Source organism: Tamandua tetradactyla, chromosome 23 (assembly GCF_023851605.1).
Source record: "Tamandua tetradactyla isolate mTamTet1 chromosome 23, mTamTet1.pri, whole genome shotgun sequence".
Classification (NCBI taxonomy): domain Eukaryota; kingdom Metazoa; phylum Chordata; class Mammalia; order Pilosa; family Myrmecophagidae; genus Tamandua; species Tamandua tetradactyla.
In genome coordinates this window covers 33,442,536-33,460,854 of record NC_135349.1, presented here as the reverse complement: position 1 = coordinate 33,460,854, position 18,319 = coordinate 33,442,536, and the positions used below count along the sequence as shown (strand labels likewise).

General features: G+C 36.3%; 1 protein-coding gene and 1 pseudogene across 5 annotated transcripts in view; both read right to left on the bottom strand.

Annotated features, from left to right (window-relative positions):
* Window positions 1-2,353: 2,353 nt before the first annotated feature.
* Window positions 2,354-18,319, bottom strand: part of PALB2 (partner and localizer of BRCA2) — a 41,711-nt gene continuing 25,745 nt past the window's right edge. For 2 of the 5 annotated variants that reach the window (XM_077141526.1, XM_077141529.1), the window contains 9 exons: window positions 17,310-18,136; window positions 16,879-16,950; window positions 14,059-14,220; window positions 13,098-13,183; window positions 12,694-12,855; window positions 11,541-11,657; window positions 10,181-10,268; window positions 5,589-5,737; window positions 2,354-2,850 (listed from right to left, as the gene is read on the bottom strand). In XM_077141526.1, the coding sequence (XP_076997641.1) occupies window positions 2,640-2,850; window positions 5,589-5,737; window positions 10,181-10,268; window positions 11,541-11,657; window positions 12,694-12,855; window positions 13,098-13,183; window positions 14,059-14,220; window positions 16,879-16,950; window positions 17,310-18,136 (1,874 nt within the window). In that variant the 3' untranslated portion in view covers window positions 2,354-2,639. Of the gene's footprint in view, window positions 2,851-5,588; window positions 5,738-7,884; window positions 8,109-10,180; window positions 10,269-11,540; window positions 11,658-12,693; window positions 12,856-13,097; window positions 13,184-14,058; window positions 14,221-16,878; window positions 16,951-17,309; window positions 18,137-18,319 lie in introns of those variants that run through there. The other 3 variants (XM_077141527.1, XM_077141530.1, XM_077141528.1) reach the window with 3 other exon arrangements.
* On the bottom strand, window positions 7,008-7,808 carry LOC143667365 (myosin regulatory light chain 12B pseudogene; annotated as a pseudogene).

The following is an 18,319-nucleotide window of genomic DNA, read 5'->3' as shown; positions in this document are numbered from 1 at the left end:
GTGATATCTACTTAATGCATAAGAATAACCTCCAGGATAACCTCTCGACTCTGTCTGGAATCTCTCAGCCATTGACACTTTATCTCATTTCACTCTTCCCCATTTTGTTAGAGTAGGTTTTCTCAATCCTTTGATGCGGGGTCTCAGCTCATTCTAGAGTTTTTCTCAATCCCTTGATGCTGAATCTCAGCTCATTCTGGGATTTCTATCCCACGTTGCCAGGAAGATCCACACCCCTGGGAGTCATGTCCCATGTAGACGGGGAGGGTGGTTAGTCTGCTTGCTGTGTTGGCTGGAGAGAGAGGCCACATCTGAGCAAAAAAGAGGTTCTCTTGGGGGTGACTCTTAGGCTTAATTTTAAGTAGGCTTGACCTATCCCCTGTGGGGTTAAGTTTCATATGAACAAACCCCAAGACTGGGGGCTCAGCCTATAGCTCTGGTTGTCCACACTGCTTGTGAGACTATCAAGAATTCAACTTGGGGAAGTTGAGTTTTCCCCCGTTCTCACCATTCCCCGAAGGGGACTTTGTAAATACTTTTCCACTCACTGATCAAATCACTCTGGGATTCATCAGGGCATCACCAGGACAAACCAACAAAATCTCATGTCCTATACAAAGTTCCATGTAGTTAAGGTGTTCAATCAACTATCCACATAAGTTATATTAGGAGATGCACTAGTCAAAGTATAGATTTGTACCAAGTAAACATTTTTTGCTTTAGTCTCACACATTGGTTGAAATTTTAAAATATTAAGTACCATCTATTTTCAGCACACTGCAGTAATGGCATTCTTTTGTTCTTCCTCATGCAAAAACATTTTTTTAATTTGTACATTTAGTCACTATCAGTATACACTCTAGGCATTCCTAGATTACACCATCTCAATCTTTATCGTCTATCTTTCTTTGTAATTTCATATATGCCCCAGCCCTCCTCCCTCTATCATTCTCATATGCAGCTTCATTCAGTGTTTTAACATAATTGTATTACAGTTAGGTAATATTGTGCTGTCCATTTCTGAGTTTTTATATTCCGTCCTGTTGCACAATCTGTATCCCTTCAGCTCCAATCACCCAATATCTTACCCTATTTTATCTCCTGATGGTCTCTGTTATCTTGGCCCATTCTTGACTGAAAACATATATGCTGTCCTGAGAATTAATATATTCTAGAGGTTTTAATTCCCACCTGCATCCAGCCTTGGCCTTTTCTCTGAGCTCTGCAGTCCTATACAGGCATACCTTGGAGATATTGTGGTTTTGGTTCCAGACTACTGCAATAAAGCAAGCCACACAAATTTTTTGGTTTCCCAGTGCATACAGAATTGTTCAAATTATACTTTAGTCTATTAAATGTGCAATGGCATGTTTAAAAAATAATGTACAGGCCTTAATTAAAATGTGACACAGAGACACCAAATGAGTACCTGCTTTTGGAAAAATGGCACCGATAGACTTGCTCAATGCAGGACTGCCAGAAACCTTCAATTTTTAAAAAATGCAGTATCTGCCAAGTGCAATAAAATGAAGCAAAATAAAATGAAATATGTCTGTATCTAATTAGCTACACAACATTCCTACCAGATCTGTAAGCATCCTAATTAGTTATCTTCCCCACCATGTCTATTCTCTGAATTGCTGACCCCATCATCCAGTAAGACAGAAAATGAGACTTCTTTATCTCCTACCTAATCACCCAGTTACTGCTCATTTCTTTCTCCTCCTAAACAAGTCCTGCTCATTTTTTTCTCTTCCTAAATCTCTCAATTTATTCACTTGCACTGCCATAGATCAGACCTTCATGGTTGCCTCCCTGTCTCCTCTCTCGATCTCCATAAATATATTCTTCACACTGCAGCCAGAGTAGGGCCTCATCACCTCACTGCTCAAACCCTTCAAAGATTCCTTCATTTGCAGAATAAAGTCCAGGTTTATTAACATTTCTCACACGCTCCTAGCTATCTCTCTAGCTTCTTGACTCTATTCCCCACAAATCACTCAGGCAAAAATGATGACGATATAGTAAAAAAGGTGTGTCACTGACTCAAAAAATGATTCTAGTGATGATGCAGGCACTGGTATTGAGGATTTATGTGAGAATGGAAAAAGAATCACAACAGTTCTTCTAAATTAGCATATTTTGATATTTTGTATTATTTTCAGCATGTATATAAAAATAATCAAATATTACAAATATGATAAAAGTCATGTTACATCTTAACACACTAGTTAACTGAAATTTACTCTTATTATGTAAGCATCACTGAGTAAGTATTCTAGTTGTATAATAAACAGATCTTGTTTCTGAAAAAGGGTCTTAATGGAATGGGAAAAAAACATGTCAAGCAGAATGTATCAAAATAAATATTTATTAACATTTGAAGTGTAAACCAAGTATACATACACATTTTAAAAGCAAGTATGCAAATCTGGGGGGAAAAAACCTCAAATCTTTTCCTCCTGAGTATAAGTAAACATTCAATATCAGCAGGCCCTTCCACCATCATAATAAAAAGTCAATCTGTCTCAATGAATAAGACTAATTATTTTCAATGTCATCCAGATAGTTCCGTTTATATTACAACTCCAAAAAGTAGTAAGAGGCGAAATATTTCCAGAAACTGTTTCCACCTTATCTTAATAGTAGTGGTATACAAATACATTGCCATCTTTCTGTCCAACCAACAAATGAGAATCTGTCCCTGACCATTTAACGAAAGACCAATTTTGATCAGAAATAGGTGGGAGGAGGGCAGTACAATGGCCTAGAAGTAAGTCCCAAATGGCAATTTTTCCAGAAGTCAATACTGCTGCTGCAAAATTATCTTTCACATCACCTTCCAAGAACCTAATATCAAAAAGAGAAGAGACAACTCAAATCACATATCAAAAAGAATTAAAAAAAAAAAAATTACGCCCAAACCACACTTCCCAAAGCAATAATAAGAACAAAAATACCTGTAAATACAAATGATCATATTTAAATTTTTAGAAGATCATCAACTAGTCTGTTTCAGTGTGAGATGTAATCACATTTTTATCTGGTCTCTTCTGATCTCTTTGACTGCATCTCTTACCACTCTCATTCTGAATCATAATCAAACTAGCCAAACTCAGTCTCACCTCAGAATGGCTGTTCTTGCTGTTCCCTCCCCAGGTAGGTTCTATCCCCAGATCTTTGCATGGCTGAGTTCTTGCCATTTTCCAAGACTGCCTCCAGGTCAGACGTAATCACCTAGCTGAGGTCCTGCATACATATATTCTGCCCATTTCTATCCCATTCCTTCTTTTTTAGCTTCCTTACACTTTCATTTGTGAGATTATTCCTTTTTACTTACTTGGTGGGTGTCTTTCCCAGAAAAATGTAAGCATCGTGAAAGCAGAAATTTGGTCATCTTTTTAAGAGTGGGGGTCCTGCAGTTAGCTACCTGGGTTTGAATCCTAACTACAACTTAAGAGCTGTGTGGCCCTGGGTAAGCTATTTAACTTTATAAGTAAAATAAGGAAGATGAGAATAACTACTTCATGGGACTTCTGTGAAGTTTAATGAGATAGTTCATGTAAAATGCTTAGCACAGTACCTGGTACACAAGTGGTGTTCAGTAAAAATCAGCTATTAGTATCACTCATGCCATATCACCAATGCCACAGTCTGCTACATGACTAATTTCTGGCACATAATCAGCCCTCAATGAATATTCTCTATGTGAAATGAACAATCCCTGACTCCCACCCAATTTTGTGTAGCTAACTTTTAACTCATCTCATTAAATCTAACAAAACTTTCTTAGACAATCTCTCTCAAATCCTTCACTGCCAATTAAGGTGTCCATCCTTTGTGTTCCCAAATAGTGCAAGCTTCCATCACAGTACTTTCCGCCCTGAAAAGTAGTGTCTAATTTTCCTTTCTAACTTCTATGATTTAGAAACAGTAGTGCTTCCTACAGGATTGGCACCAAAGTAGGCTTTCTAGGTTTGCCAAATACACAGGGAAAGAGAATGCCTCTACTGGGTCCAAAGAAATATGGACTGTAATTATCAAGGGTCCTTATCCTTGTGAGTTATTAAAGTTAGACTTTATGATTTTGATTTAGCAGGTCTATTTTCTTTTTTTTTAATTTTTAATTTTATTTTTTTTAAATACCAAAAAACACCAAGCAAATGCAAACATTCCTATTTTGATCATTCCATTCTACATATATAATCAGTAATACACAATATCATCACATAGCTGCATATTCATCATCATGATCATTTCTTGGAACATTTGCATCTATTCAGAAAAAGAAATAAAACGAAAACAGAAAAAAAATTTATACATACCATACCCCTTACCCTTCCCCTTTCATTGATCATTAGCATTTCAAACTAAATTTATTTTAACATTTATTCCCCCTATTATTTATTTTTATTCTATATGTTCTACTTGTCTGTTGACAAGGTAGATAAAAGGAGCATCAGACACAAGGTTTTCACAATCACAGTCACATTGTGAGAGCTATATCATTATTCAATCATCTTCAAGAAACATGGCTACTGGAACACAGCTTTTACATTTTCAGGCAGTTCCCTCCAGCCTCTCCATTACATCTTGACTAACAAGGTGATATCTACTTAATGCGCAAGAATAAACTCCAGGGAACCTCTTGACTCTGTTTGGAATCTCTCAGCCACTGACATTTTATTTTGTCTCATTTCACTCCTCCCCCTTTTGGCCGAGAAGATATTCTCAATCCCTTGATGCTGAGTCCCAGCTCATTCTAGGATTTCTATCCCACATTGCCAGGAAGGTCCACACCCCTGGGAGTCATGTCCCACGTAGACAGGGGGAGGGTGGTGAGTTTGCTTGTTGTGTTGGCTGAAGAGAGAGGCCATATCTAAGTAACAAAAGAGGTTCTCTTGGGGGTGACTCTTAGGCCTAATTTTAAGTAGGCTTGACCTATCCTTTGTGGGGTTAAATTTCATATGACCAGGTCTATTTTCAATCCTTGCTAAGTTCAAATGTTACTAAAAGCAACGTTCAGGAATTAGATGTACAGATATGGTTACGTTGGCCTAACTATGTCAGTACTACTTCAAAGATCTGTACAGGTTAGAAAAATCTTGGGATGCAGCTCTTGTCATGAGTTAGTAGATAAATTAATAAATTTATCAACAGACAAGTTTATCAACAGATAAATATAAACTGCCATGGCTCAGGTTGATCTCAAGTCAGATTTCCACATAAAGATGTCTTCCTAAAGTACATTTAAAATTTAATTTAAATTTTATGGAAAGAACATTAATTTTAAGGTTTTTGTAAAGAACAATACTCTGTACTTAAAATATTTTCCTTATGGAAAAAAAAATGAGGTTTGGACACACATAAAAATACCTATCCAATCCCATATCAATAGGGATCAGGATGTAGTAAATCTGGAGTTTGAAGCTCAAGTCCACTAAACTTCATGCAACTTCTTAACATTCTTACTGTGATCTGTAGTATTCACGTTTGCCATTTATGTGACACAAAAACACCAGGTGTTTTTATTTGCTCAAGCCCTTTTAACATGTCACAGCCACTGAACGCCTGTCTCACACACTTGCCTTCCAGCCTGCCCGTTGGGAAGACAGTAGAGCATCACGCCCAGGCTCAGGGCCGTCTTAGGGTTCATCACAATGAGCTGAAACACAGGACTTCCCAGAGACTCACTTCCTTTGGCACAAGGATGTCTCAGAACAACAAACAGGAGCCCCTAATTTAGGAGGAAAAAATAATAATCAAATAAAGAGTATGCTGGGGGTGGAATGTACAGTGTGTGAATAAAACTGCTTAAAAAAAAGAGTATGCTGGGAAAAGGAAAGGGCCGATGGACATAAAACCAAAGAATAACAGGAAAGACTTTAAGTGCCCAGGATTAATCACTGGATTCACTTTTTTCATGCTGAGAATATCACTGAGCAGGACTTCTCCAACACAGGGCATCCAACATTTTTAGTCAGTGTTGGATGGCTAAAGATGTCTGCACCACTTACCAATTTCCTCCACCTTAGATCTTACATCTCATGCCATGCATCTGGGTTAATGTTGGCAGAGGGAAAGAGGTCATGTAATCATGTGGAATGAACCTCAAATTAGAAATGTTCATTTTTAAGTTGTGTTGTGAAAATTCAGAGCACATTTTCCATAAACATAATCTTGTAAGTGGTGAATGGATTCTCAGGCCAGTCCATAATAGCCTTTTGAAACCTAGACAGTTCTACTTGCTATTGAGAGTAAGAGTGACAAAGAGAGACACCATCATCTAAGGTTGTTTCTGTAGGACAGTGAGTTTAAGAGCTCTCCTGGTTTTAAAATACGTTCTAACAATATTCATGAATGTGTATATGCGAGTGTATATAATATCTCAAACTTAAAAGTGGTTATCTTATTTTTTTTTTAATTTTTGATCATTCCGTTCTACATATATAATCAGTAATTCACAATATCATCACATAGTTGCATATTCATCATCATGATCATTTCTTGGAACATTTGCATCTACTCAGAAAAAGAAAAAGAAAACAGAAAAAATTCATACATACCATACCCCCCACCTCTTCCGCTCATTCCCCAGCATTTCACTCTAAATTTATTTTAACATTTGTTCCCCCTATTATTCATCTTTATTCCATATGTTTTACTCGTCTCTTGATAAGGTAGATAAAAGGAGCATCAGACACAAGGTTTTTACAATCACACAGTCACAATTTTGAAAGTTATATCATTATACAATCATCTTCAAGAAATATGGCAACTGGAACACAGCCCCACATTTTCAGGCAGTTCCCTCCAGCCTCTCCACTACATCTTTTATTATTATTATAATTATTATTTTATTTTAAAACAGCATTTTTATTATATATAAATGTAAAAATCCAGCAAAACCAGAAATATGGGTATATTTTCCTGGGCTTTCACATTTGTTGATTTTTATTCACAATCTTTTTCAACACAATCTCTTTTTCATCCCCATTTCCAATCCGATTATACAATTGCTAAGTGGTAGAAAGGTCTGGAATAAATACCTCAAAAGAAAAAAGAAGACAGAGCTGTGAAGCTAAATGCATGCAAAAGGTCCTATGAAGGTGGGGGGAAGTGTCTTGGAGATAAAACAGAGTAAGACAAATTAACTGGAAGGTTTTAGCTAAAGCTCTTTCAGTCATCCTTGTCCTTTGCTCCGTGTTTAAGGATGCGAGTGAACTCGATGTAGTTGAAGTTCCCCTTTTTGTCGATAGGTGCTTCTCTGTACAGCTCGTCCACTTCCTCGTCTGTAAACCGATCCCCCATGGTGGTCAGCAGCTCTCTCAGTAATCCTCCTGGACGGTGCCTGTTGCCTCTTCCTCAAAGCAAGCAAAAGCTTTTCTGATGACATCCTCTGGGTCTGTGCCATTTAATTTCTCACCAAACATAGTGAGGAACATGGTAAAATTTATGGGACCTGGAGCCTCATTCATCATCGCTTCAAGGTATGCATCCGTTGGATTCTTCCCCAGAGAAGCAAGCATATCGTGCAAATCTTCCTTGTCAATGAAACCATCTCTGTTCTGATCGATCATGCTGAAGGCCTCTTTGAAATCCTGAATCTGTGGCTGGTCAAACATGGCAAACACACTGGATGTTGCGCGCTGAGGGCGCTTCTTGGTGGTCTTGGTCTTTGCCTTTTTGCTCGACATGGTGGCTGCTCAGTTCTGTTCCAGACTCCGGAACCAGGTTATCCTGCGTGAGATGACCGGCGGCGGCGACGACCGAGAGGAGTGCCCCGCCTCTCCACTACATCTTGACTAACAAGGTGAAATCTATTTAATGTGTAAGAATAACTTCCAAGATAACCTCTCGACTCTGGAATCTCTTAGCCATTGACACTTATTTTGTCTCATTTCACTCTTCCCCCCTTTTGGTTGAGAAGGTTTTCTCAATCCCTTGATGCTGAGTCTCAGCTCATTCTAGGGTTTTTCTCAATCCCTTGATGCTGAGTCCCAGCTCATTCCAGGGTTTCTGTCCCACGTTGCCAGGAAGGTCCACACCCCTGGGAGTCATGTCCCACACAGACAGGAGGAGGGTGGTGAGTTTGCTTGTTGTGTTGGCTGGAGAGAGAGGCCACATCTAAGTAACAAAAGAGGTTGTCTTGGGGGTGACTCTTAGGCCTAATTTTAAGTAGACTTGACCTATCCTTTGTGGGGTTAAGTTTCATATAAACAAACCCCAAGACTGGGGACTCAGCCTATAGCTTTGATTGTCCACACTGCTTGTGAGAATATGAAGAATTCAACTTGGGGAAGAAGAATTTTCCCCCTTTTTCACCATTCCCCAAAGGGGACTTTCCAAATAAAAAGTGGTTATCTTTGAGGATGGAATGGGGAAATTAATTACAGGACCATAAGGATTAACACTCATTTGCTACTTTATGTATTTCTAGAATGACTGAATTTTTATGAGAATTAATTGCTTTTTAATTGGAGAACATGTGAGATTTTCAAAATGTTACATGCCGTATACCTAGCTATAGTTCACAAACTATAGCCCACAGCTAAATATGGTCTGCTGCCTGTTTTCATATGGTCTGTGAGCAAAGAAAGATTTTTACATTTTTAAATGGTTGAAAAAAATCTAAAGAATATTTCATGACACATGAAAATTACAATGCAAATCTTAGTGCTCATAGATAAAGCTTTATTAGACCACAGAGCTTTGTCCAATAGTTTGTTACGTATGGCTATTTTTATGCTAGAAGAACAGAGTTACAAAGCTTCAACAGAGACAGATGTCCCACAAAACAGAAAATATTTATTATTTGGCCCTTTAGAGAAAATGTTTGAAGATCCGTGTACTAAAGTATTAATTATTATATATGGGGTGGCTTTATGAGGAACTTTTACTTACTACTGTGAGCATTTCTGCAGTTTCAGTTTTTTAATAGCACGTAAGTATTGTTATAATAAAAAGATATGAAATTAATTAAATGCATAATAGATAAATTTAATTCTATAGATAAATTTAATTCTAGAGACAAAGTCAACCCTCTTATTTTAAGGATATAAAAAGTTAAGTTCAATATTATGGGACTTACTAGCTGAACATAACTTGATTCCATAGATCCTGCTAGGCAGGGAATGACAGTTCCAGCTCATGTTGTCACTGAGGCTAGGCAAACTAGTCTTTATGCAAACACTGAGCATCCTGCTACTACCCCTGCTGCCCAGTGTTTCAACAGCTGATGCCCTCAAGAGGTTATTCCCAACTCCTGGACAACTACCTTAAACTTGTTCAAAAGTCAACATTAGACTGTGCACCAATTCTGTTAACACAGTGGCTAAGAAAGGTGTTTATTTCTATATAGGAAGACTAAATCTAAGAAAGAATCATGTCTAGGACCATTGAATCTTTTTCTTTAAGGGTACTCATTCATACGCTAAATCATTCAAGGCAATGTGATTGGAAGTCAAGCTTGATAATAGGCATTAATATTTCTCAGCACAAATTCACAACTAGAAATAAATGCCCTTAAGTCCTGCAGACAGAAAACTTACCAGGCAATCATATGGTACTAATATTTATTTTCATCCATAAATTTCAAGAAAGAATAAACACTGCTATCTAAATGTGGTTGTTTGAAGTTGTATCCCAGAAAAACATGTTTTTAAATCTAATCCTTTTCTGTGGGTGTGCATCCATTGTAAGCAGGACATTTTGAGGAGGTTACTTCAGTTAAGGTGCGATTCACCTCGATTCACCTCAATCATAATGGTTCTTAATACTATTATGAATGAGTCCTTTCCAAGAGAAAGAAACTCAGATTGAGAGCGAAAACCAGGAAAGCAAGAAGCTGAGATCAAAACCCAGAAGAGAAGGGAGAGATCAGCAGGTGCTACCATGTGCCTTGCCATGTGACAGAGGCGCTAAGGACTGCTGGCATCCATCTTCAGGAAAAAAGCATCGCCTGATGATGCCTTGATTTGGACATTTTCCTGGTCTGAAAACCATGAGTGAATAAATTCCCACTGTTTGAGCCAACCCATTGTATGATATTTAAGCAGCCTAGGAAACTAAAACATTAAATTTGCAAAGAAAAGCAAACAAAAAAGTCAAGAGGGAGGGTCAGTTAATTACTACTTACTAAGTTATTGTTCTCACATGTTCCTAGCAGATTGTTACTTACCATTTCAGAATATGCTTTGTGACAGACTGAAGCTTGGTAAGAATCACCAATGTGCATCTTTTTCAGAAGTTGTCCAGTTTTTAAATTCCTAGACAGATACCCAAAATAAATAAATTGTTAACACTTTTTTAGCAAGCTGTTTTTCATACAATATTCTCTTATTTATCACTGCATCCTTTAGAGTGATCAAAAGAAAAAGCAAGGTACAAAGTACCTTAATTTTGTTTAAATTACACATTTAGCAAAAAATAGAACCATAGGTATAGTTAGTCAGTAGTTTGACAGTACAGTCTTAGATTGAATCTGCTATGCCACTAGTAATACATCTCTCTAAATTCCATGAGAAAAGTTTTCCATTATTTCATTCTGCCTAGTACTGAATTCAGCACATGGTACAGCTCTATCATTATGATCTTGTGACAGTTCTTATTATGTTTAAATGGTCCAAAAAACATATTTGGTTGGGTGAGAGACTTTTCGGAACAAGCAAGCTGTTTCATTGGAACAACACATAATGGAAGATAAGGCTAGAAATGATAGGTAGGGTCAGTTTGTGGAAGACTGAGGAACAGGCTAACAATCTGGATGTAGGATGAACATAACAGAGAACAACTCAAAGTTTTCTGTTTTCTTTTTGGTGGGTGGAGGGTTAGGAGGGTTAAGAGGGTTAACTTGTTATAGGGTTATACTATTACAAAGTAATACTATAAAAGATGATTTGGAGGTCAAATATTAATTAATAACAATATTGACTGACAAATTACTAATTATGTTAGTAGTATAGGAGCTAAATAATTAAGATCTGGACTATATAAGTAGCAGAAAAGAATAGAAAAGACAACTTTTGTAAACAGTATTGTCCTCAAATAAGACCTCTATGCAGAACCCTGAGGTTTCTCCACTGTATTCAACCTTAAATATCTTTCTGCTTTTGTTTGTACTTACATACAGTTCTTTTAGTTGTTTTTTTTTAATTTTGTCCAGAATTTATCGTTATTTGAGGTAGAAAGTTCATCTAATAGTGATGAACTTATAATTTGACCTTATAATTAAAATCAACCATTGCTTTTCTTACCCTCCATCTTCTGCAAATGTTAATTAGGCACTAACCAGAAGCAGAAACAATTGTACATGTTTGAAAATAGCAAAATTCCACTTATTTTACAATAATCTATTTACTGACAACATCTGAATTAATATGATGTTCTTATTGGACAAGTATATAAAATTAAACAATTGAAGGAAAAAAACCCCAATCATGTTTACACAGTCTCTTATTTAATTTTCACAATAATTCTGTGAAGTTTGGGGGATATCCCATTACAGGTGAGGAAACTGAGAACTAAGAGGGAAAACCTACCAAATAACAATGTTGTTCATTATAGTGGTACCAAGCAGAGCTTCCTGCATCCCTTGAACCTCAGCAAAAGTTAGTATAGTCTCTTCAGGGGACATCAAAAACTGTTTTTCTTTGCTTCTGCATTTAAAACAGTATTAAAATAAGTACTCTGCACCAAAGCAGTTTCTAAGCAGACTAACTATACATTCTTAAAACTATGTATAATGAAAACTAGTTTAAAAAGTTTAAACTAGAAGAAAATGTATATTCTAAATTTTCTACAGTCAACATGTAGAAAGTCAATACTTTCATATTATTTAGCTGGTTATCTTGCAAGCACTTCAATCATCATATCCAAACTCAAGCTCACTAGCTTTATCTTTAAACTTTATCTTTAAAGTTGTACTTCTTTCTGCATTACATATCTCAAGAAACTGTCTACTTTTGACCCAGATGACCAGCCCAGAAACATGGACATTGTCCTTGTTTCCAAGGACCTCTGCTCCCTCAATCACCAAGTCCTAATGATTTTATTTTCTCATCTCTCTCACATCTATCTGACTTTCACCATCACCATTAATGCTTTCCTATTTTTAAGGGAACTGTTATCTGTCTCTTGTCGAGATTATTCTAACAGATCATGAATGAACAAGACAAACAAGGTTTCTGCCCTCTCTTATTAGGAAAGCCAGATAAATAATGAATTACAATCAAATGTGGCAAGTGTATTATAGATACAGAGAATACTATGAGTCAGTTTTCAACATGGGGAATAGGTATGCAGTCTAGAGCTTGATAGAGAGCTCAGAGCTAGGGATAGATGTGGGCAAGTACTCAGCATCTAGAAGAGTAACTGAAGCAATGGAAATAAAGTGTGTGAAACAAGAAAAGGGCATAGGACTGAGGTACTCTTAATATTTAAGGGAGAGACAAATTTCAAAGAAGCCTGAAGAAAGAATAACTACTTTTGCTGAGTCTCTCTGTTGCATTGACTTGTTCCTTTCCTTGTCTGGCTTCCACCTTTCCAAAGGGTTTCCACGTTATAGCCTCGTGGTGTTGAGAAAACACCTGCTACACTACACCTACAGCACAGGAAAACAAGATCCTAGTGACACAACCCTGTAATCAAATAATCTTTGACCTTATAATTAAAATCAACCATTGCTTTCCTTACCCTCCATCTTCTGCAAATGTCATGATTTCTATTTGTTGATCACAAGGGGTCCTGCTGCTACTAACTAGTCTCTTTTTTGTCAGGCCAAGCACAGATTGTATATTTCCAGATTTTAGTAGTAATTGCTTTTCACTTTCATCATCTGAGGAATAAAGTAATGCCCTAAACCAAATAAAAGGAAAAATGGGGAGATGTTAGGAGTAAGCCTTTAAAATTAAATAACTAGTTCAAATTTTAAATGAAACTTCACCCAGGGATATCATTCCTATTGATAGTAAATATTTTTTTAAACAGCTCTCTCTTTATATCTAAATTCAAATCCATTCAAGACTCAAGCCTTTTTGCAACTCAAAACATTCTAACAACAATAAAGGAAAAAATATTAATTCTTGAGAGTTACATACCTGATTTCTCTGATTTCCAAGTTTCCCAAAGCCACACACACAAGATTATAAACATCAGGCACTGAAACTATTTGCAATACTGGAACCTTAACAAAACAAAACAAAAAAAATCATATTTTATTGTTTCCTTTTTAATGAATCTAAATTTTCCAAAATTTACCACATTCCCTTCTCTGCTCACTGTACCAGAATAGTTTCCCAATATTCCAACAAATGTGAGGTGGTTCAACAAACTCCACTTTTTTATAAGATGTGAATACAAATAAACTATACGCATAACAGTGGTTACTATAGGATTTATTTAATGTAATCTACACTTCTAACAATATGGGAATAATTAAGTAAATTCTTGCAGGTGAACTGAATAAAACATTACACAACCATTTAAAATTAAAGTTTATTAATCCAACAAATAATTATTGTGCACCTGTTTACAAAGCACGGTATTAGGAATTGGAGATATAGTGTAGAAAAAGAATGAAGTATAAAAAAGTATGACGGATATGTAGAAACAAGAGAAAATGTTTATATGGTAAGAAAAGCAGATTTTAAAATATTAAACACAGCAGGATTGCAGCCATGTAGGAAATGTATGAATGTGGACTAAGATTAGAAAGAAAACACACAGAAATAATCTTTTGGTCAAGGGCAAGGAATACGGATATCAGCAAGTTTAGAAGATAGAACAGACACAAAATTACAAGTCCTCCAACAGCTCTGTAAAAAATACAACTGTCTTGATAAACGTGATAGGCTAAAGTACAATGTTAATTGCATAGTCTAGATGGTAGGTATATGGGTGCTCACTGTACAACTTTTATAAATGTTTGAAAATTTTCATAACAAAACATTGGGAAAAAATCTCATCTCTGCTCTCCCTTGCACAGAGTCCAGTTTTGGTGAGTGGCCCATCTATACTATAATGCAAATGATCCCTCTCAACTCTAAGATTCTGATTTACCTCTGTGAAGTGCCAGGAATAAACTTTTTTCCACTGCCAAGTATCCAGAGGCTTCCAAAGAGAAACAGTATATTCACAGGCAGTTATAATACATGGCTCTTTCTGACCGCCTGTTTCCCACCACATGGTACCTACGTCTACTGAACAGGAACCTGAAGGATTCTGACACAAAACAGGAACAAGTTATTTTTTTCTTTTTAATTATTTTAAAGTGATACGTGAGGTCTGCTTTATGAAAAGAATAAATCAAAAGTGACAAATTACCTGAAATGCCAGGTAAGAATAATTCAAATTTAATCACGTCAAAAGAGAGATTTTTATAGGTTTTATTTAACTAGAAAATTGCCCATTTAAATATGATAGATTTTAAAATATATAGTTCCAGAAGAGAATAAATTCAGATTTAACAAAAAGACAGTCCATAAGAACTTATCCATTTGAAATTAAACATCCCATTCAACCACTTATGAATTGAAGAGGAAATAAAAATTGAAAAGACACTATTTATAAATGAACAACAAAGAGCACTGTATACCTGTACTCACAGGGTATGGCCCAAACAATACTTCCAAGAAAAACTTACCCCCATCAGGGCATTTATTAGAAAACAAAGATTAAAATAAAATAAGCATGCAATTTAAGAAATTAGTTAAAAAACAATAAAAGAACAACAAAATGAGCATAATGAAAAATAGGGGGAAGGAATTATTAAGGATAAGAGCATAAATAAAAGAAATGGGAAACAAACAAAACAATTAACAACACAACTCAAAGCTAGTTTTTTTGAAGGACCAACAGAATGGACAAATCTTTGATAACTGATGTAAGAACAAAATGAAGAAAAATAAATAGAAATGAGGGGTTGAGGGGAGGGAAGCTTAATTACATACAGGCAAAAACCCTATAAGAGTAATAAATAACTTCTTAACCTACAAATCTGAAAATATGAGATGTTTGATTTCTTATGCAACCAAGTTATTAAAATTGACGTAAGAATAGTTTCAGTGGAAGAAGACTCCAGGGATGAGTCTGGCCCTGGCCCTGTGGGATCAACAATGCCATCCCAACAAAAAGGGGGAAAAGAAGTGTAACAAATAAAGTATCAGTGGCTGAGACAGTTCAGATAGAGTCAAGAGGCTACTCTGGAGTTTGCTATCATCATGCAAACTTCAGTTAGACACTGCTACCATAACTTGTCAAACCCCAACCAAAACCATTCCAGCTAATCCTAAAGAACACCTCGGGCATTATATAAGATTCCACAAAGGTTCCATGCACTAAGGTAACCTTCCAGAAACCTACAATCTCCAGATGGGTCCCCAGACCATGTAAGACTTAAAATGCAGAGGGGCCAGCCTCTCTAGAACATCAAATAATTCCATCCCCCTGCCCCTTTCAACATGAAAAAGTTAGAATGGGCAGAGCCCAAACACCCCTAAAGAGTGGGATAGAAAGACCAAAGATGATGGTGGAGTTATACAGAGAAGGTAGGGTTTAACAAACTAGTATGATTACTGAATCATTATATTGATTTTTCTTTTAGTCTCCAGTATCTTAGAGCGGCTAGAAGTAAAAACCTAAAATTGTGGAATTATAACCCATAAAAAACTCTGAAATCTGTTCTACAACTAATCATTGCAATGTGCTTTGAAATGTATTGCTTTTTTGTATATATGTTATTTTTCACAATAAAGAAGAAAATATATTTCTTCTACCCTCCAGGGTTTTGTAGCAGCTAGTAGAAATAATCTGAAACAGTGGAATGGTAACCCATAACAAATTCTGAAATCTATTCTGTATCTACTTGTTGAAGTGTACTTTGAAAATCATTGCTCTTTCTTTCTTTTCTTTCTATATAAGTGATATTTAACAATAAAAAAACGATTAAAAAGAAAAAAGAACAGCTTTTCTATCTATCTGCCTTTTATAGAAAAGGAAATGGTCTCAGAGGCTAAATAATTTGTCCCAGGTCATACAGTCCCAAAGTGCAAACAGTCTATGTTGCTATAAAACTCTGTCCTTTGTAACAGTGGTTCTCAACTAGTGATGATTTTGCTCACACACACTCCCCACCCCACCAAGGAACAATTAGAAATAACTGGAGACATTTTTGGTTGTTGCAACTAGGAAAGGGGCTGCTGTTGGCAACTCGTGGGGAGAGGCCAGGGTTGCTGCTCACCATCCTACAGAGCACAGGCCAGCCCTTGACCACAAAGAATGACCCAATCCAAATGCCAACAGTGCTGATTTTGAGAAACCCTGCACTATATAGAATGCTATTTTAAATATCATGTATAAAAGCTTAACCAGGGCACAGATTCATTCCTCTCAGGATTTACAAAAATGTCATTTATAGGATATCATTAATTGATATATCTCAGAATCATATCTATCATGTAGCATTAACCACTGTAACAATATAACATCATAATCTAAAACTGATACCCATTTTCTTATAAATCACCATAAGCAATTCTTCTAGAAACACTACACCATTTATGTAGAAGGGATATGAATGACTCCTTTCTCTCTTTTAGTCAGAATGATTTAAATTTAGATATAAAGTGGGGTTACTTAAGTTGCTTTTAGTAACAGCTTCACATATAAACTTCCTCAGGAAATCTCAAAATATAAATACAGGCAAAATATTGTGAAAAATAAATCATTTAAATCTGTTTTTACCAAGTTTATTTAATAGTACTGTGTTAAAAAAAAAGAATGAGAAACTATATAATCACATTCTTTTCAATTTTCCTACCAATTTGCTAAACTTTTCAGATGTAAGACACAAGATACACTATAGAGGAACGTTCTTCTGACCTTTAACTTTGAAACCAATTGAAGGTTGCCTGGGTTCAAGCTATCAGAAGCAGGAAGGTCTGCCATTTCACTCTGTGGAAACAAAAGTCACACCATTAGTCCATGCTGCATGTATGATGTCGGCCTGCAGTACTCACTCATCAAAATGCCTACTTCATATATTTTTATTTCATCTGTTAACAGAAGCAAACTTCCAAATGCAACTGCTCCATTGAAAAACAAAGAAAATAGCATTCCATATTGAAAAAATACAGATTTTAATTAGCCTTAATTGCTACATCATGAATTTAACATTTGTAATGTCATACCAAAGAAAATGGTAAGATATTTTTAAATACTAAGGAGCTAATGTGTAAGGAAGTCATGCTGTCCATATGCCTGGAGACATTTCATTCTTTCCAAGAAAATTTCATGAAGGAAATAAATTGTACCTGTTCAACTAAATGTTTACACAATGCCAGGCATGTACTTTCAGGTAGGTGATCTTCTTTGACAGTGAATGACTCCACAGGTAGGGGTGTTGCTTGGGGGCCCGAGCAACAGTCCCGGTCAGGTTGATCTTCTCTACCAGACACATGCAGGCTGCTATCCAATCTTGATGTACTGGCTGGACTGTCACATTGTTTATTAACACTAGTAAGACTGACTTTGTTTTTCAAATGAAAAAGTTGGGACGCACAAGTATGTCCAGCAATCTCCACAGATACATTTTCACAGTGTGCTTGGGAGCCAAAAGCTGGAGTAGTACCCAAGATGGAAAAAGGAGGTGAACTCAGGTCCACTGCAAGTCTGTCATTATCGTCAGGTGCAACACTATTTAAAGGAGTGAAAAGTAACATGGATGAAGAAAAGCCCTTCTTCTTAGGCTGGCTTTCTAGGTCTGGCATTTTTGAATGTGCTTTTCCTGGAAAAACAATGAGTTCCTTTTCCAAGTCCTCCTTTTCTATGTCTACTTGTTCAGGAATCAGTTCTTCTAAAATAGTATAATTTCCTTCTTTAAGATGCCTCTCTCTATGTATTTTTGGTTCAAAAGGCTCAATTGATTTTTCTGGGTAGGACTTGAGTTTTTCAAGTTTAAGAGGTCCAAAGTCTTCATCAGGTAACAGAAAGTCTGTGATTTTGAGAAAAGATGACAGTTGCTTCAAACTTGGCATTTCATGCTTATAAAATGGAGGGCTGAAGGCATCATGATCCAAAGCTAAATAAACACTGCCACTGGAAGAAAAGAAGTCCTCTTTCTGACAACGACCTTCCTTCCCTAAAATAGAATAAGAAGCAACACCACCACAAACCCAACAAAAGAAACATTAACATCCTAAAAGGAATGAGCTTCTAAATTCAAATACAGCATAAAATGTTTATGGCTTTTCTCATCCACCACTCTGAAATTTCAGTAAAAGTTTCAAAAAATGGTCATGGTTGATGGTTAACTAGCAGCTTT